The sequence below is a fragment of the Medicago sativa genome, chromosome 7 (assembly GCF_051527215.1).
Source record: "Medicago sativa cultivar Bolivia chromosome 7, Bolivia_mono, whole genome shotgun sequence".
Classification (NCBI taxonomy): Eukaryota; Viridiplantae; Streptophyta; class Magnoliopsida; order Fabales; family Fabaceae; genus Medicago; species Medicago sativa.
In genome coordinates this window covers 54108271-54129416 of record NC_140755.1, presented here as the reverse complement: position 1 = coordinate 54129416, position 21146 = coordinate 54108271, and the positions used below count along the sequence as shown (strand labels likewise).

The window sequence follows — 21146 nt, the reverse complement described above, 5'->3', positions numbered from 1 at the left end:
AGATTGAGTTTAATGAAAGATTGACTTTGAACAAATGAGAGAATTAGATGACATTTAAGGATTTGAAATTTAGGGATTTAGGGTTTTGAGATTCAATTTGAGGATAATGATTTTTGGTTCAGGGACTAAAGTGACCATTTTCTACTTTCACTTTAGTCCCTGTGACACATCATATGTCATCGTAAAACATGTGTCACATCATCACTTAACAAAATTATTTAATGTTAGGGACTAAAGTGATAACGGAAGTGCACAGTCAGGGACTTCTTTGTATTTAATCCTGAGTCAGGGACCTATGTGACATCGAGGTGCAGAGTCAGGGACTAAAGTGACCATTTGCTCCATAAATAATCACATACTCAAAATCAATGGCGAATCCACTCATACTCGAGGGGATGCACCTAAACCCCCTAGCTTTCTAAAGTTACACGTATATATGATATTTTCACACTTTGAACCACCTATCACTTTGACTTTGCACCTCCTCAATTCAATACTCTCTTGCATTGCTTGCTTCTTTCAGTCTTTGGAGTTCTAATACATGAGATTAATCAGTAGCTCTCAAATCAAGTTTCCGATATGATGATTATTGTACCTTTCTTCCTCCATTCCTTTATAATTGTCACTTTTACATAAAATTTTGTTTTGATTAACTGTCATTTTCAAAGTCAAATATATCATTAAATATTGATTTATCTATATTACCTTTAGATATTCATTGCAGGAAAAAGAATATATGAAATGAGATATTAAATGATTGGTTATTATAATAAAAAGATAAATTGTTGAATCATGTTATGAAATAAACTAAATTACAAAATCAAATGTAGAGAAGATAATCAAAGATAGAGAAGGTGAGAGCTTTTGTATTATTCTCATTATAAGTATATCTTTACATTGCAATATAGGTCCTATTTATAGGACACATATAGGTAAAGGAAATATCACATTATAATCCACTCACCAATGAGAGTTACAATCATGTGGAAGGTTAATGGATGGACATCCACTATATCTATTATTCATAACACTCTCCCTTGGATGTCCATCAGGATATGCCTCATTAAAACCTTACTAGAGAAAAACCCAATAAAAAAAATTCTAGTGAAGGAAAAAGGGTACAACATCCTTTTGCGTGATAATTTGTCTCGTTAAAAACCTTACCAGGAAAACCCAAAGGGATAAAACCTTGGTTAAGGGAAAAAGAGTGCAGAACACCTTTATGTCTCCCCCTCATAAAGACAATCGTATATGAGACGAAGAAAATCAAATATCTTTTATACCAGTTACTCAAAAGCTTTACTTAGCGGTGACTTTGAAGAGAGATCTGATTTATCTCTATACCCTTCTTCAAATTAACAGTGCTTGAGATATTATTTTCATATTGAGTTTTTGAAAAAGCCTTCTTATAGAATATGAAAACTTCAAGTTTCTTGTATGTGTAAACTCATAATCCTTAATAAAAGAGCATCCTCCACTTCCCTGATATAGTGTTAACATTTCTAAATGATCGGATGATATTGTTGTTTCTCTAAGATACAAATTGTAAGTTTGACTTTGCTCCAATATCTGTGTTTACTAATATTCACAAAAATATAATATCATGGCGTACATATAGTTAGCAAAATACATTAATGTCCTCATCTAAGCTAAGATATGGTACTTCAGGACCAACTCAATTGTTCATCATTTCTCGAAGACATGATATTTACTGACATCAAGTAACATCGTAATCATTCTCGTACATAATCTACTAGATTTGTCCAATACATTAACTATATAAGTTTTTTATGCGTAAAATCTAATTTAAATAATAATTTTGCAATTTCAAGCAAATATTTTGCATCCAACATATTTCATTTCAAACTTCTCTATAATCAACATATTTTAAAATCTCTTCAGGAGTTGTAATAATATTTATATCACCATAAAATCAATTATGGCAAATTCATATTCTAAATCTTTAAAATTGACATATGATATCATTTCTTCAATATCTCATGAAAATTAACTCCTTCTGAGAATTTCATATACTCATTACTATCACGTGAGTCATACAAATATATTACAACATATCTTTCGTATAAAATGAGCCTTTCATGTTCTACTAAACTTAATCAAGCAAGAAAAAGTTCACGAATTCACTTCAAATGAATATGTCTGTCTCTTAACAGTAAAATGTAGACATTTACCATTCACTTTTTGTGAATATATCAAACTTTATATGATAACGTGAAATAGCTAAATTGAGCAAAAATTGAAAAATAATATCAAGTATGTTTTGAAAGATTAATCGTATTTTTGATTAAAATAAGAGTAGTTATTGATTGTAATCATGAAATCTCACATGATAAATTAAACTTTATTTCTAGACCAAATGATCTATACTATTGGTTTAGTATAATCAATGTTGTGTTTATAGTCACTGATATAGTGGAGATTATCGTTCATCTAGGCTTTGAGTATGTGAAGATAGTAAAATTATATTATAATGATTTATGATTATGATCTTTACTATTTATGAGTTCTCACAAAACATTAAAATTAGAGGTGATGGCTTCCCTTTACGTATTCAATATTTATAATTTGTGCTCCACATTTTCTTTTTAGTACAATGATCCTTATAATTGCTTTTTATTGTGCTTGTAAATGTGATATTATTCCTTCTTTTGAATAGATCAAGTTTAAGATCAATATTTGGGAACCTTGTTAATTGACAAAAGAACTATATGTGAATTTTGTAGTATTAGTTCCTTCTAAAAAGTATGTCTATGATATTTTGAGGTCTCAAGCAAGTATTGCTCCTAGAACTTGGCGTCACTAAGGAGCACAATAATTTTATGTATATTTGTTGGATTTTGTTTGTGAACGAAAGATGCGTTTTGTTAAAGACTACAAATGATGTTATAATTACCGAAGGCTCCAGAAGAGCAAATATATTGTCTTTTGTGAAATTAATTTTAGTATTACATTTGACACTATAAAAATTATTAATGGCTCTATAAGAGCAAATATATTGTTATATGGAGTAATAAAATTACGTACTGAGAATACATTATATGATATCCAAAAGAACATTATATGAAACTAATTTCATAAAAATTTATTATATTTCAAAAATATCATTCTAAATTGATATCATATTAAAGGGGAAAAATGTTAAATATTACGAGATATACTTTAGAGAAAATAAGTGTAGTGAAAAGAAAAAAATTTATCTCATTTATACTACATCTATATTAGTGCAATGGAAGCACAATTTATTGTAAACTTGAAGTTTACATATTATATTTTGGGAAATGTTAACGAGTTCCCCCGGAGCACTCTTTAAGCCCTTTAAATGGTAAGTTTTTAATCAAAAGTTGTGCATTGAATGCATTGGAAATTGTAACAGTTGACTTTTTAAAAGAATAATTACTAAATTTGGGATGTTTAAAGAGTGGCTCGGAGGCACTCGTTAACAAGACCCTTATATTTTTAGTGCAACAGAAGTACATATTATTGTAAACCAGAAGTTTACAAATTATATTAAATTTATCGTTGGCAAGACCGGTTGGGTTATCCCGGATCTATTATGATGCAAAAAACTAGTTGATAAAAAATGGATATATATTGAAGAGCCAGAAGATTCTTCAATCTAGTAACTATCGTGTGTTACTAGCTCCCAGCGAAAGTTGACAATTTAAAAGAACGAGTCTCTCACTTATATAAGGTGATATTTAGATTAATACATTGATCATGTGAATACTTGGATATTATATGATTTGAATCGATGTATCAACTAAATGATCACACATATATCCACAACCATAAGTTTGTGAGATTATTATGCCAACAATTTGACAGAGTTTATTTTCTGAACTTTTCAGAAAGCATTCAATAAGTATCATTCATCAATTGAAACTGACATTGAACAGCTGGTAGCATATGCTCATAAAAATGGACTTGAAGATCCATTTTTTAGACGTTTAAAGTTAATTTTATGATTGATACTTATGATACCATAACGTATAAACTCTAGTTTTGTTATAAGACCATGTATTATAAACCCTACTTTGGGAATCAATAATCTTGTATGTTAAGATATTAATTTGCATCAAGCCAACACATTACTATATATAAGTCTTCCCCTTAATCTATCATTGGTTTTTGGTTAACAAGTGGATTTTGGATGTGTTGTGTATATCACAATTGCTCCAATCTAAGATAAATCTCGAAAGAATATTGGGAAAATATATTTGATATGAATCTCCATCTATCATTAATCGTGCTGATAACGTGTTAAGAAATAAACTAAATGACAAAATCAAATGTAGAGAAGATAATCAAAGATAGAGAAGATGAGAGCAATTGTATTATTCTCATTACAAGTATATCTTTACATTGCAATATAGGTCCTATTTATAGGACACATATAGGTAAAGGAAAGATCACATTATAATCCACTCACTAGTGGGAGTTACAATCATGTGGAAGGTTAATGGATGGACATCCATTATATCTATTATTCATAACATATCAAAAGTAGTAAAACTACTTGTTGTCTTGGTTTGTGTAAAAAATCAAAATGAGAATTAAAAAGAACAGAGGGAGTAATAATTGTTCTTATTAAGTAAAGTTATAAAGCTTTCACCAATTTCGAGAGTTTGATAGTGATCAAAGACATGCTTTGGATTGGGAAGTTATCGGTTTTTAATCCTGCCAATGTCCTTGAAAGGAGATGAATGTAAATCTTTATGTAAATGTTTTTTGAGCCTGAAGATCTTTTATACCTTGTACTATAGCATCATCCTCTTATCCCCTAATTTATTTTTATGGAAAAAAATCTTGCACCCCATATCCCACGGTCCTGGCTACGCCACTACCCAAAATCACAACAACAAACTAGAGCATAAATTCAACATCAATTCATCATAAGAGCATGAAATTAAGAAGAATTACAGAAACCCTTTTACTACCCATTTGTTCATATAACCCATATGTGAATAGAAACTTCCTCTTTCGTCAACAATCGACAAAGCAAGCCTCTCCAATAAATGAGACTCTCTCCAATCTCCTTTTCTAGCCTCCTGGAGTTCTTCTTCTTCACCACCTTAGATTCCCTTCTTGCCTCTTCTCTCAATTTACTCTTGTGTGTTTTCTAATCTTAATTCTCATAGGACTACAATCTATTTATATCCTCTTATTCTGCTTGGTTTTTTCACGTACACTTATTGGGATTGGTTTCTATCATGTTTATTCTCCACAAATAAAACACTACCCAATTGCCCACTAAAACCTCCTATTTACTCATACACCTCTATTTCATAATTTCTCATAATCTCTTATTTTCCAATAATTGACTAACCCATCTATTCAACCACACTATAATAATATAATAAATAATAAACAAATAAATTTCTAAATAATACTAATATTAATAATATCGTATAATAATAATATTAATAAAATATTAATAAAAACCGGGATGTTACATCGGATGAAAAAAATATATAGAAACGTGGTTAAAAAAATGATTATATATATGTCAGACATTATTTTTTATTTATTTTGGGGATTGTACGTTACCAATAAGGTGAAATTGTTATAAAGCATAAATAAGGGACAAATAACTTCTATTGAAAAATTAAGATTTTGGTTATGTGCATGATGATGTGTTAATTATAAATATACTTTGTAATGCCTAAGTGACGAGAATTTAAATTCATTTTCATCATCATGGCATGTGCATTTTTGTGTGGTGCCTATGTGGCGGGAATTTTATTTCTTTTTCGTCATCATGGCATGTGCATTTTTGTGTGATGCCTGTGTGACGGGTTAAATATTTTGTGTGATGCTTTAGTGACGGGTTAAATATTATTTGTGGTGCTTTAGTGGCGGGCTGACTATATCTAGATCATTTAGTTTTAAGAGCATGCTTAACATTGCATAAAGACTTCAGGAAAAAAAATAGATTTTTGAGTATTTCTTTCTCTTTGGCCGTTTATGCATTGTATGATTTATTTTATAATACTGTACCGTATGATTGGTTTGATTTGTATAGTTTGTGGTTAAAGGAAGCTGACTGACTCCTTACACCAACATTTGAGGCATCAAAAAAGGATTGAAAGATTGATGGTGTTTTACTTATTGCAGCGCGTACAGGGACAAAAAAGGATTTTTGTAAATAAATGAACTATTGTAATGAAGATTATTGTACTATTTATTTTTTTTAAATTTGTCAAACTTCAGATATCATTTATAAATAAGGAGGTTGGTTTATCCTCGGCAAGAAGTAGATTGAATTATAACTATGTTTTCAGTTTATTTCATTTTTAAGAGTTTCTCTTAAATTATTTTATATTATCATAGCAATGATTATATTCTTCTAGAACAAGTTATTGGGAAATAAAATTAATCTTTTAGTAAATTAGTGAGATGGGAAATTCTACTTTATATGTGGAAAAAAAAAGCCTCATTTTCTTAAAGAATAAATACTTTTAAGTAATGTTTTGGATTAAAACCCGAAGTGTTACATCAAATATTTTAATTTTCAATGCATTGACTACACAAATTTTCAAAAAACATCACCATTTAAAGGTCTTAAAGCGCGTCCCAAAAACACTCGTTAACATTTCTCAGTTTTAATGTGTAAAATGATCAGATTGGTCAATCAATTTAAAATGAAGTGAGTAATTTTATCATTTATATGCATGCGTCAAAATGAAGATGACCTACTTGATAATATACATTATTGACTTAACATACTTTGATCATATTTTTCTACTAATTCACAAAGATAAATAATATCATGTAAGATGTTGTTGGATTCATCTCGATGAATAATTTTAAAATTTTAAATTTGTATAATTTTTTTTAACAGGGAATTGAAGATATGATAAAACATATATTGGTACGTGTGTCGGAGTCAATTAGGTCATTTAATATTGGACGGGGGTATGTTGTTTCAAGACTTGCTTCTTTTTTCAAGACTTGCTTCTCATGTGATATCAATTGATCAATTTATACTGCAGACAGATTACTTTAATGACATTTAAAAACAAGGGGACAGGGGTGGGCCTAAGGCTTTGGTGGCCTCACTAGACTCTTTTCTTTCGAGCTATGCTTCCCGTGAAGAGGTTGCTTTTTGATTTTTTTTTTTTTGAAAAAGAAAAAATAATAGGAAATTGATTGTCGGCACGATACCAGTACAAGCACGACAACACACCACACTCATACAACCCTTGGATGAATAATGTGCAGCATTGCTTTATTCTCTCTCCCCCCATGTATTGTATGCTAGCCGTCGATTCGAATGTCGTGTGTTGTGTCGTGGGTCATTGAGTCGTGCTCAATAGCACTGCTCAAAATAATATTACAAAAGAAAGTCCCCTCGAGTTAGGAGTTCAAATTTTTGAACTTTAATTATCAATTCTAATAATATTATAAAAATTATATATATTAAAAAATATATTGTACATTGTCAAAAAATATCATTGTTAAGTTGAAAAGATTATAGACTAACGGATAAAAAATATGAATTTTAGTTTCAACCATTTTTTTTAAAAGATTGTTTATTTGGTTTTTTATGATCAAGCATCACCATTCTAATTGGACATAAATCACTTGGATAAAACTTTGCAAATATAATTTGTTTTACTTTGTCAAAACTAGAGAATAAGGACGTCCTCACATCAATAACAAGAATTGAACTAAGCATTATGTTATATGATTATGAATAAATTTCTTATCAATTGAATCAACGTATACTTATAAATTCTAATATTTATCATTAAAAGTTTAAAAGAGTAATATATAGAAAGAAAAAAAAACTTTATCAAAACAAAAGGAAATAAATAAAACATAAAAAAAGAGAGAAATAAAATAAACCATGATGTACGGTATTCAAAATTGTCATGCAGACACAAGACACAAATGAAGGGGTACCAACAAGAACAGTCAGAGGTTGCTTCACTAGGGTGCTTTAAGATAGTCTAATCAAAATGAAAAGCTAGACAAGCAAGACCTAGTGCTTGTTTGGATGGGCGGTGGAAGCAACTTTCTCGCGTCCCAAGGCAATTTTTGCCGTGATTTGGAAAAGCTACAATATGTAGCTTCATTGTAAACGTGGTTCTTGCCGTGCTTTTGGCCTTGACGTGGTAATTGTACCGTATAGCCAAACACAGGCCTAAACTAAAATAATGAAAGATACAAAATCAAACATCACCAAAACTATACCTAGAGGCTTCATGTACCACATCAATCTTTCTAGGCTTATATATATGTTTAGTCCCTACAAATATATGTCATTTAAAAATTGGTCCCTAAATTCTGCATTTGTCTGAATGCCTCGAGGGTATTTTGGTCTGTTCACATGAAACTTTGTTGAGTCAGCAAGTGATTCAACCAATCAACCGTGCCACGTAAGCAGATTAGTGACGTGACAGTGATTAATTGGGAAGAGAGACGAAATTTTAAATGATTAAATTTTGCAGTAGTAAAAAACAAGGATTAGCAAATTCGTGGAGCAAGTTTTAGATGACCCCTATTCACAGAGACTAAACATATAAAGCCATCTTTCTATGGGTTTGGTAGTGCACATCTCAAAACACAGGGGATTCGTAATCATGTAAAGTAGAACATTTGGTGTAAATATCAGAATTTCAAGGGATATGCAACTGCATTCTCTCAGTTGTAGTTGTAGTATGTGGCTCTGCCACTGCCACAAAGCAATATACGATGCCACAACTAAATCCACCAATATTAACAGGAGACAAAATAAAATAAGTGGTTGATAGCTACTACTCCCTCTGTTTTTTTTTATAAGCAAATTTTACTTTTTAGATTTATTTATTAATGATGTATGTGGTTCATAATATGGACCACATACATCATTAATTGAATGAATCTAAAAAGTAAAATTTGCGTATAAAAAAAACGGAGGGAGTATTTCAATTACGATATGCGAAATCTTGCATGCATGTGCTACTCGTGTTGCTTATTTAATCGTTCCATTCCAAAGTGGGGCAGTGATCATTAAATTTACTCGATACCTTGTTTCAAAGTTATTAGTGCATACCAAAAGTGGGGTAGTGATCATTAAATTTTCTCCTCATTTAGACAGAAAAGTGGTTCTCTTATTACTCTCTCCCCGTTCCTATATCTAACCATCCATTTGACTTTATTTTTGTCCATAAATCTAAACCCCTTTTCAAATTACTAGATGTATTTATTATTTTTTCCTAAACATACCCCTAATTAATACTACTAACTTATCTTGAAATTTAAAAAGTCAAATTTAATACATATACAAATAAAGGACAATATGGTAATATTAACACACAAAACAGACATAATAATTACACTGACAGCTTTTCTTAAGAAATGTGAAAAAAGTAAAGGGAGGTTACATTAAGAGACGGAGGGAGTATTTCTCTAGACTAATGTTGGTATACTGGCTGGTGTGGGAATTAATTTCTAACTTCATCTGCACAATTATTTGACAACTTAATTTAATCTTTGATAAAAAATAATATCTAATATAATCCTTAGTAGTTTTTTATCTTGAAATAGATTAATCTTTGATTTTTATTGTTTTACTGTACCCGCACTACTTTGACAATGACACTAGTAACATTGTGTAGTTGGATTGGTAAAAAAAAGGTTATTTGGTTAGAAAGTCTATATATAGCAATATCTGTATTTATCAAGAGTTGAAGAAATCTCAAACAATACAGTTGTTGTTTTCCAGAGTTTTCTTAGATGGAGAAAATGGAGATTCTATCATCTTTGAGAATTGCTAAAACTATTCTTGCAATCTTGTCGCTTGTTTTGCTTTCCAACATTCGGGTCCAGGCACAAGGTTTGAGCATTTACTTCTTTTGATCTTTTTATAGTCTATAGAATATAATTACTTTGATTAAAAAAAAAGTGAGACAAATTAATGGCATCAGTTTTTAACACTTTTTATAGTCCATTTATCAAGTAGTTTAGCCGATAGAATTCATTTCTAAGGTAAATAAGTAGGGTGTTAGGAGTTTGAACATCTGTCTCTGCATATAACAATGTAGGCAAAATTGCAGTTTTAGTCCTCTAACTTAATTTCAAGTAACAGTTTAGTCCTTTATCCCAATTTAATCCTTTATCTTTTTAAATGCCAACATTTTTGTCCTTTTATATCTAAAATCTCCAAAAACTCATAAAGTTCATCAAAGATTCCAGAAACTCATCAAAATTCTCATATCTTCATCATCTTAAGTGGTGGGTGAGCGAGTTGGAAGCATCAGGATGTGAATGGGAGAGAAGATAATGGTCAAGCACACATGACTCATAATGAATTGCCTTCTTTTAGTTTCTTCTCTTAAACAAAAAAAGAATCTGCTTTTTGGTTTTTTTTCATGAGCATCTGGATTTTTTGTATGAGTTTCTGGTTTTTTTTTGAGTTTATGGGTTCTTTGATGAATGTTATGAGTTTTTTTTTTTTTTTGTGGTGTCCGGAGTTCGAACCTCAGACCTTGCATATATTATGCATTGTCCTTAACAACTTAGCTAAGCTCACGGGACAATGTTATGAGTTTTATATGAAAAAGGATAAAAGTGTTAGCATTTATAAACATAAAGATCAAAATGGAAAACGAAAAAAATAAAATAAATCTCTCAAAAAAAAATAAATAAATAAAGGACTAAATTGTTACCTAAAATTATGTTAAGAGACTAAATACGTATTTTGCCTAACAATGTATTATCCATGTGAATTGAGCTATACTCATGGATAGTGTATTGATCACATGATCTTCTTTTACGAATATGCATTTCTTAAAATTTCGTGTTGCCATTTCCTGTTTTATACCGTCTTCGTCATGAATTCTAAATCTTTTGTTAATTTACACAAAGTAAAAAAGATAGTTAATTTTGTAAGAGGAAACAATAATGTTTTATGAATATAGTCAAATGATTTCTAATTTTAAACAAATTATTTTTTGCAACGTGACTTATAACTTACGACAAATAGAGTAATGCAAAGTGTATTATAATGAATGTTACTATTGCAGGTATACTTCTACTTCCCTCGCAGAAACCATCTCAACGTGACTTATCTACTTCACAGGTAATTATTGGCCATATCCATGGTTTTAGCCATAGGCACAATGATATTGATTCATAGTAACTTCATTACATGTTATTGACTTGTTTTCTTCTTATATTTAAGACTAGCGTAATACAAATTGGAGAAGGAGTTACGACTAACACACATGACTCTATATTAAAATTTGCGAATTCATCAAGCTTTCCAAACCGGACATCATTCCCACGTAGCTTTTTGTTTGGTGTTGGAACTTCAGCCCCTCAGGTACATGCTAAAAAGTCGCAGACCTATGATAAGTTTTTGTGATTGTAGATTGAAGGTGCAATTATTGATATGTTTTTGTGACCGTAGATTGAAGGTGGGTCTCATGAAGGAGGAAGAGGGCTTGGTATATTTGACGGTATAATCTATACCTGTATATATAATGGGGATACATAGTTTTATGCCGCTTTTTCTTTCTATTTTTACCATTCAATTATGCTATTTTATCTTTTTATGGTGTTCTTTGTATTATTAATTAAAAAAATTAGTCAAATCTAATTGAAATAGAACAATCATAATTGAACACTATTATAGGAATTTATTCTTATCCTATTCGTCTAAATTTATTATATTGCGTAATAGAAAAATTGATAAACGGGCAATTAGTTCTGTCTTTCTACCGGTTAAACATAAAAAGGTACTAAAGCTATACTTAAATAAAAAATAAATAAACTAGCAAAAGAAAAATTAGAATATATATATGATCAATTTATTATATTATTTTTCGACAAATGCATAAATTTTTATTTGACCTCCAATTTTAGTGGTTAATTAATTTTTTTTCTTCTATTCATCTGGGAATATGTAGTAGTTTTTTGGCTAAATTTTTAAGTTATTTAAATGAAACAAATTGGTCCTTTAAGTTTTTTTCGTACTACTTAGGTGTTTTAAGTTAATTAATTGTAACAAGTTGGTTCTATAAGTTTTTTTCGTACGGATTACATCATTTAAGTTATTTAACCGTAACAATTTGACGAATTTTAGATCTTAAAAATGTAAGTTATTCGGGGCTTAAAAGTTACAATTGAAAAATTTAAATGATCTAAGTGTTACGAATAATACTTAAACGACTAACTTGTTACAAGTAAATAAATTAAAAGATATAAATGACACGATATAAACTTAAATGACCATGGTGTTATAATTAGATAACGTAAAGGCATATCCCGTGTAATTTAACCTAGTTTATTTTAGGGTTTGAAATAAGTAGTATTTGTGAATGAGAAAAGAGCAGTGGACACCCATCCACATTTCTTCTCTCCCTTGATTTTTCCTATCTCCTTTTTTTTTTTGTCATAGAGGGTGAGGATGTGGGATCCATCCAAAATGAAGATTAAGGGGATGGGGTGTCTAAATTTCATCACCTTATAGAATATGTAGTATATAATCTTTTAGTTTTTTTTTGTCAAAAAAAAATCTTTAGTTTTTAAAAGCAACATTACCTTGTAGTTCTCGTGACTTTTTGTTTCAATCGTAGTAATTTCTTATTTTACTTTCTTCTTAACAAGCAGTTGTTTATTCCGGTGATAATAAATTTGTTACAAAGATTGAGCATTACAAGAGATATAAGGTGAGTTCATTTTCTATGGATTTTTTGGTTTTTTTTACTACAATTACATATATAGATTTTGTTATTAATAAATATTATTATAAGTTTTTTTTAGGGCAAATAATAGTATAGTTCTTCCTCATAAAAATATATTATAATTCTTATTTTGATAAGAATATGGCCATCAAAATCTCTCCTTAATCTCGATTCTAATCCTCAAGTTTTTTGATGACTGCTCAAAATCTTTTAGTCTCTATGGCTTGCAGTTATGTTTTTTTTAATGGAATTATATATATATATATATATATATATATATATATATATATATATATATATATATATATAGTTTCTCCTCCATCTCTCTAAAACCAGTAGCCGCCCTAACCTCCATTTTTTCAACCCTCCATATCCAAACCTTCCTTATTCGATGTAGATATCAGTTTTGGGTGGTGTCACGAGGATCTCTTCCTCCGCACCACCGTCGCTTTTTATCGGCTTTCGTTTGCTCTCCTCCCGTGACCATCGTTTGTTTGCGTTTTACCCTCCGTCGTTGTCGTTTCTTTGAGCCGACGACTTTGGTAGGGACATGGTGGGTCGTTCTTTGTTGTTCGATTCAAATCTGGTTTTCCTCGGAAGGATTTCAAGCGAATCCGAAGCTAGTGGCTGGGTTCTTTTTCGGTCTTCACTTTCTTAAGTCGGTTGGTGTTGTTTCTTCACCGAACGATGCCTTCTGGTGTGTCTGTTTGTGTTGTTGTGGTAGATTCTTTCATGTGGTGTTATCCTCTCCGACGTTTCCTTCTGTTATGGTGTTGTACATGCTTCCTTCTTCACATGTGGTGGTTGTTACTTGTGATTCGTAGTTAGCTCTGTGTTCTGACAGTGTTGGTGCATACGAATCCGTTTGGAGGTGTTTTGAGAGGTGGTGGTGGCAGGGTATAGCAGCTGCGGTGGTTCGGTACTGGATTTCCCGTGGTGAGGTGGTGGTGGCAGTGCTCTGTAGTGGTGGTGATGTGCCGTAAAGTGGTGGTGGTGTGTGTGGTGGTGTCTTCTCCTTGTCACCGACGGCTGTATTTATAGGATATGGGTGGTGATTCCGCTTCAAACCGGCGTCGCTGCCCGTGTTTTGTTGTTGGAGTTCATCTTACTCTAGATCTATGTTAGTGTGGTTGTCTGTGTCTTGGTGAGGCGGTCGCGAATCAGGTGTTTAAACGCTTTACGGACGGGAGTTTTTTCAGGGGGTGGTTTAGGAGGTGGGGGTTATGATGTGTGGTGGTGGTTGGTGTTTTAAGTGTGGAGGTGGATGCTTGTTAGGGTGATTTCATTTAGAAGCAAGCTCTGTTACACGGGTCCATGCTTGTCGTCTCTATCTCTTGTTTGTGCTTTTGGGTGGTTTAGGTGTTTGCGGAGTTTTGGAGGGTCTGAGTCAGGTTATTTTGAGCCCTTTCCTTTTGATTTGTTTGTTGTTTAAACTTCGCATGCCCTGTCTTTCGTCTTACATATTGTGTGCTGGTTTTCGGTGGGCCGGTTCATTTGGCTTCGAGATCGGGAGTCGGGGACTAACTGCGATCTTTGTTTGACTTGGTTTGGTTTTTCTCTGGTGTACCGGGGGCGAGGGGTGCCCTGCACATTTGGTATTATAGTCTGGTGGGCCGATCACTTTTGATTCGAGATCGGGAGTCAGTTCTTTGCGTTATGTTGGTTTTTGGGCTATGTGTTAGTGCTCTTTCGGTGGATCGAAGGTCGCGAGGTTTGTGATAGCTGCATGATCCTTCGGTTAGGTGTTCTTCGATACGTGGCTCGGCTTGGGCGTTAGATTATGGGTGTTTTATTTTGAGGGTGTCTTTGTGGATGATTAGTGACGATGGGCGATGGTGGATACCGTGTTTACAATGCTTGTTTTTTTAGAGTCTGCTTTAGGTGGTGATGTGTTATGGTGGGTTTTTCTCCAGGGTGTTTTTAGGTGGTTATGGTGTACCGTCTATATGCGGCACCATTTGTATCTTGTTTCGTCCATACCTTGCGTCTTGCGAGGATGGCGTTTAATAATATTTGCCGATTCAAAAAAAAAAAAAAAATATATATATATATATATATATGGACACACACAACGAAAAACAATAAATAGTATAGTAGTACAAGAAGTACTTAAGTCCAGGTCTAAGTAACAAAGAAGACATAAAAGAAGCACAAAAGCCCCCAGACAACCAACTGAGCACAAAGATCTCTATCACCTCCCTCCCACCATATCTCTGGTCTAAAATAACCAAATTACCCATTGTGGATGGCTATAAATCTTATGCTCTGAATGAAAAAATTAGACTGTTAAAAGAGGGAATTATGGTGTGTTTGGATGATGGTTTAAGAGGGGAAGCGAAGGGAGGACGTATTTTTTTTTTTAAATAACGGATAATATAACTTTTTAGAATAAATTAAGTGTGATTGAAGTATTATATGATCATTTATCATGTTACTATTTCAAGTTTTCATAAAACAATATGTAGTGTTTGTGAATTAAAAACTAAAAGTAACTCATCTCCTCCTAAATTATCAATCCAAACACACCTTGTAGATCTTACAAAGAAGAAGAATTGTTCCTCTTGGAATGGAAGCATATATCTATTGGTGAAAGCATAGTGCTAATTAATTTGGTGTTGTTATCACGCTTACAACTATACTTTTCATTTTGTAAGGCTTCAAAAAAGGTGCTCAACGTATGTATAAAATTTCAAATGGATTTCCTTTGGGAACATAGTAATGATTGTAAGAAAGTAGCCTGGATTAGCAGGGAAAATGTGTGCAAACAGAAGAATTTGGGAGGACTCAACATGAAGAATTTGGATTTGTTAAACATAGTTTTATTAGCGAAGTGGAAATGGAGATCTTTAGTTGATACGGATACTCTCTGGGGCCCCCCTACTCCAATATAAATATGGAAATTCTTACAAAAGTATCAGAATGGATGTTAGATAATTAAAACTTAAACTACTTATGTAATCAACAAACCCACACCTGAAATACTTATGTAATTCAAATGTTAAATCAAGCTCATAGGTCTTATACAAAACAACAGCTTAAATTTTCTTCTGTAGTTCCACTACCATACCCATTATCCTAGAATCATTTCAAAGGAAAGTAGAATATACAAGATTCCACCAAAATAAAATTTTGCGAATACTTACAATCGTTGAGAGAAAATATAATCGCAAAATCGTAGGATTTTAGGATTAACATCGATATTTTAACTACCATGAATTCATTATCGGATGGGGATGACTGGGGTACACCATTACAGCATTGTCAATCATTTCATGGGATACGAAGGTCATATTACAGGAAAACATTGGCAAAAGCTTCGGCACATTATGTGGAAAGCAATAATTTGGTTGTTATGGACAATGAGGAATAAAGTATGCATTGAAGTAAAAGTTGCAAACATTAACGATGCGATTTCAAAGACGAAACCCTTATCATTGGGCCTGTTCATTGCTAGATAAAGAATTTTTAGTTGATCCCTTTCAGACTGGTTGGCATATCCAATTTCCAATAGGTGACTTAGTAATGTTTTTGGTAGAAAATACCAATTTATTGATGCCATGGTAGTGTTTTTGATAACATTTATCAATCTCCCATTCTCTTGTTGATGGTTTCTTTTGTTTGCTTATAGAAATAGTAATAATGAGACTCAAAATATTGTGTAAATTTTTGAATGTATTTTATTTGTTTTAATTTGAATGGTCTTGTAGAAGGACGTGCAACGATTGAAGAAACTTGGAGTGAATTCTTACAGATTCTCCATATGTTGGAACAGAGTAATACCAGGTAAAACTTTTGAACTAACAAACTCTAATATAATATCTACGTATAGTATCCAATGAGTAACTTATTAATTAAGGGAATGCTAAAGTACATTAATTAGTTTTTGTGGACGGAAATCATAGTAAACTGATATTTAGCAATAACTGGATAATGTTTTATTTCTAAAAATTAGTAGGTTTATGGTAGTTATATAAGAACTAGCATTTCCCTAATGAAGACAAAAAAAAAATTATGAATAATATTTTTCTTTACATAAAGATGGTTGATGGTAATGTTTATTGCTAAGATTCTTGAACTTTATTTTCTTTAATCTACTAGTATGTTTTGGAACAAAAGTCTTAGTATATATGATTGACTATTAATTTTTATGTCTGTCTTAGAGTAGGAAGTCATGTGACCAAATTAAACATCCAATGTTGGAAAACTTTTCCTACATTCGTTGTACAACTACTACATTTCATAGTAGTGTGGGATGTCATATTTTATTTTCGGATATCATTTTCCTTTCTATGTAGGGCTAGTTCTATAGCTCAGGAAAGAAATGATAGATGAACAAAACTTTAGATCTATAATTTGGGGAAGATTTAAAGACAAAGTTCTAGAGTCATTCGCCTAATAAGCATAAATGTAGGACATACAAGAAAAAAAATTGAGTTAGTCAAACAAAATGCTAACGGAAAGGACTAAAATATCAAAAAGTTTTTAAGTTAAGGGATTAAATGAAACAAAGAATACTTGAGAAACCAAGTGGAACCTAAAAATAAGTTTAGGGAATAAAATTATAATTTAACATTTTTAATGTATAGAATTTTATATATTGTATATAATTATATGGATGTTCAAAGGAAATATTAAGAGTTGTACCAAATCGTCACTCTAATTACATCTCACTATGTTGACCTCTTCAAAAAAAAAAAAAAAACTCTCACTATGTTGATGTTTGCTTTATCAAATGATATGAAGTAGAACATGCAACAACTTATATTGTCGATAAATATTCGATAAACTATATTTCACATGGACAAGCAATGTTAATACTATATCCTTTCTTGCAATATATAATAGTATACTTATCTTTATATTTATATTCAACAACCACTTGTATAGATGGAACCTTAAAAGGAGGTATAAACAAAGAAGGTATCGACTTCTACAACAATTTGATCAACGAGTTACTCAACAATGGTATGAATAGAATAATCCAATATTCATTGCAATAACTAGATTCAACAAGAAGTATATTTAATATACATGCAACAATTATTATTTTCTTGCTTTACATGATCCTTTAAATGTGCAGGTATTGAACCTTTTGTGACTCTCCTGCACTTTGACTATCCATTAGCTCTTCAACAAAATATTGGCGGCTTCTTAAATCGCTCCATTGTGTAAATTCACTTGAATATAATTTCATCAAAACATTTATTTTCCATAAATTGATTCAACCTTAAATTAGTCTCACAAACATTATTGAATTTCTTCCTGCATGCTTATATTGTTTATGTTATAATCAAATTTTAGGAAACATTTCAAGGATTATAGTGAGCTCCTATTCGAAACATACGGTGATCGAGTGAAATATTGGACTACAATGAATGAGCCGGAACTCCAAGCTATGTACAATTACATGGAAAATCTAGGTCATTTGTCTACGGAGGACTGTGCAACTACTAAAGTTTGTACAGAAGTATATAGTGTACTTCATAACTTACTCATATCCCATGCCACGGTTTCAAAGTTATACAAGTCTAAATTCCAAGTAAGACATATTTTGAAAATTGCTTGTTAAATATATAGTATCAAAATTATATATACATATACATATATATATATATATATATTTATAAAATAAAATTGAATTTTAGAGAAATAAAATAAAATATTGTCGTTTTCCATTAAATATTTGATATAGGCATTTCAAGAGGGAGAAATTGGAATTGCTATTTCATCAAGATCATATGTTCCCTATAGTTCAAAGCCTGAGGATGTGGATGCTGCTCAAAGACTAACAGATTTCAGATGGGGATGGTTAGTGCTTTTTAGTTACACCATAAACCACTCATATTTTGTGTTTTATTAGTCGTTCGATCATTCTCTTCTTGATTTTTCTATATAGTTTTCTATGGTCAGTAAATTTACATATCAAATTTTTGTTTTGCGGTGTTTGATTTCGCCTTTCAGGGTTTTAGAACCATTGTTCAACGGAGATTATCCAAAAATAATGAGAAAGCTAGTGGGGAAAAGACTTCCCGAATTCACTAAAAATGAGAAAGAACTGTTGAAAGGAAGTACAGACTTTATTGGGATCAATTACTATTACTCTCGCTTTGCTAGACATGAACCAAATAAAACTAAGATTACTACTAGTGACAATTTTGATGCCTTGGCTGTTTCAGAAGGTAAATTTTTAATCAAATTAATTCCATTTTTTTGAAAATAATTGTACACAAAGGCATTGCTATGAAAAAGTACCATTGAAGTTGACACCATAAACTCTACGAATTAAATTTTATTTTTTAAATATGTAAGAGAATTACAAGGAATTAAAATAATTAATGTTGACTAATGCGTCCTTATTCTTTCATTATTGCAGTTTTGAATGTGGAAGGAAAAACTCTTGGTTACTTTGTGAGTAAATAATGATCAACTTATTAAGAATGATATTTTTTTAGTAGGGATAACTTAATTATTATTATTATTTTTAGGACATAACTTAATTATTATAATTTTATCTTTTGTTCACTTTTGATATTTTGTAGGACCAATATGGTTGTGACTATGTCTACCCCGAAGGATTATATAATTTCTTGCTTTACGTTAACAAAAAGTATAAAAATCCAAGAATCTACATCACTGAAAATGGTTGGTATTCATTTGATCACATTTACATCATTATAACTAAACTATCTATAATTTATACCGGAAGAAGAGATCATTACTTTTTTTTGTTACATCCTCTTTTTGTAGGAATTCCTTCTTTGAAAATCCCAAATCCATTGAAAGACGAACATCGAACTGCTTACATCGCCGCACATATAAATGCTACCAAAGCAACAATTAAGTAAGTTATTTTTTCTACATCCTTAGAATTATTTTTTCTACATCCTTAGAATTTGAAAAGTTAATATCTAATTTTTATTTTCTAAGGTATATTTATTGCGTAGTGTGTCTATTGCAAATATGTATAATGTTTTTTTATCAACTAATGTAGAGTTAATAAAAATAAATTTAAAAATTATTAACTACATTTTATCATATATTTAATATGAATACGTTCGAGTGCATTTTAACCATCAATAAATATGTCCAAGTGGTACGTAATGTATTTAGGCCCATTAGCTAATGGTCACGAGTTAGATCTCTAACTCTTGCATATGGACAAAACTCAAATCATAGTGGAGAATCCATCTTGTGTGTCCCATAAATTCGTTGGCGGAAAATAGTCATTGTTAAACGGCGGTGGAAACTTGATACTTATAACATGGTAACTGGAAAAAAAATAATGAAATTATAACAACTTAAATTAAAGTAGAGTTTAATGACTTCACACAGATAGTATAAAACTTTATATGCATTCATTTAATCACACACACACACACACACACACACACACACACACACACATATATATATATATATATATATATATATGGGTTATGATAGAAGACACCTTTCATGAAGGTGTCTTTTATCAAGTTACTCTATGAGCATTTGTTAAAAGACACCAACTACTTTTTATGAAGGTGTCTTTTATCAAAGTTATAACTAAAAAGTGAAAATCACACCTTGAGGTGTGACTTGATAAAAGACACCACCAAAGGGTGGCTTGTAACATAACCCTATATATATATATATATATATATAGTTTAGAATGTGATATAAGAATTTTTAGAGCATAAATTTCAATCTCTTCCTAATCATCAATGTTTTTACACAAATATTGTATCGTTCACTTTGAAGGAGTTGTATACTTTAAGATTTGTAATTTTAGTTCAAAATATATGTAATATCAAAAGGCGACAAATTCAAAGTTATGAAACAAACAAGCATTAGTATGAAAGGTAGATTATTGTGAAATGGCATGTTTTTATAACTTTGTTTCCACAAGAAACTGATCTTTAATGCAATTATGTTTTTACATTGATAGTGATGGCGTAAACGTTCGTGGATATTTTATATGGGCAGCATTTGATACGTATGATTTTACCGATGGATATTCTAAACATATGGGGCTTTATCATGTCGATTTTGATGATAATCTCAAACGTATACCGACAAACACAGCTAAATGGTACAAAAAGTATCTAACACTTGATCCAGTACACTAAATGTTGTTATGTTGATTGGTCTCAACTTGGAGAAAAGGCAAGGGAGTTCCACTTTAAGTTTGATTATTTATATTGTAGTGCTTTTTTGTTATAAATAAAATGCGGTCTTCAGTCCAATGACCAACTAATATATTGTCTATTTCCTTTTTTGTTTGAAAGTTTTTAGAGGTTTCACATCGATATGTTTAATTTATATTAGTGAAGATATTTGTGAGAAAAAATTGAATCATTGAGAAAAAAGTCATGAACTTATGCAGTTAAGATCCTATCCATTTAAATTATTCTCCATTTCTTCTATTTAAACAGATAAAGACACAAAAAATCTAAAAATAATTAATGATGGTGG

General features: G+C 31.1%; 1 protein-coding gene across 2 annotated transcripts; it reads left to right on the top strand.

Moving 5' to 3' along the window:
• The first annotated feature begins 9694 nt into the window (after nucleotides 1-9694).
• On the top strand, nucleotides 9695-20928 carry LOC146906802 (beta-glucosidase 24-like). 2 transcript variants are annotated; one of them, XM_085730588.1, is made up of 15 exons: nucleotides 9695-9841; nucleotides 11031-11086; nucleotides 11204-11329; nucleotides 11417-11465; nucleotides 12619-12677; nucleotides 16400-16475; nucleotides 17580-17657; nucleotides 17773-17860; nucleotides 17994-18231; nucleotides 18385-18500; nucleotides 18654-18871; nucleotides 19066-19100; nucleotides 19232-19334; nucleotides 19440-19533; nucleotides 20620-20928. In XM_085730588.1, the coding sequence occupies exons 1-15, from the start codon at nucleotides 9742-9744 to the stop codon at nucleotides 20798-20800; spliced, it is 1617 nt and encodes a 538-aa protein (XP_085586714.1). In that variant the 5' UTR covers nucleotides 9695-9741; the 3' UTR covers nucleotides 20801-20928. The 2 variants fall into 2 exon arrangements, with proteins under 2 accessions (XP_085586714.1, XP_085586712.1); XM_085730586.1 differs by having other exon boundaries at nucleotides 11189-11329.
• Nucleotides 20929-21146: the final 218 nt, after the last annotated feature.

What these genes read in the sequence shown, in the direction of transcription:
- LOC146906802 (XM_085730586.1), top strand. Translation starts at nt 9,742, where the DNA reads ATGGAGAAAATGGAGATTCTATCATCTTTGAGAATTGCTAAAACTATT. An exon ending in TTCTTAAATCGCTCCATTGT is followed by an intron (nt 17,861 to 17,993) that starts GTAAATTCACTT and finishes ATCAAATTTTAG; the next exon opens with GAAACATTTCAAGGATTATA. An exon ending in GAAAAACTCTTGGTTACTTT is followed by an intron (nt 19,101 to 19,231) that starts GTGAGTAAATAA and finishes GATATTTTGTAG; the next exon opens with GACCAATATGGTTGTGACTA.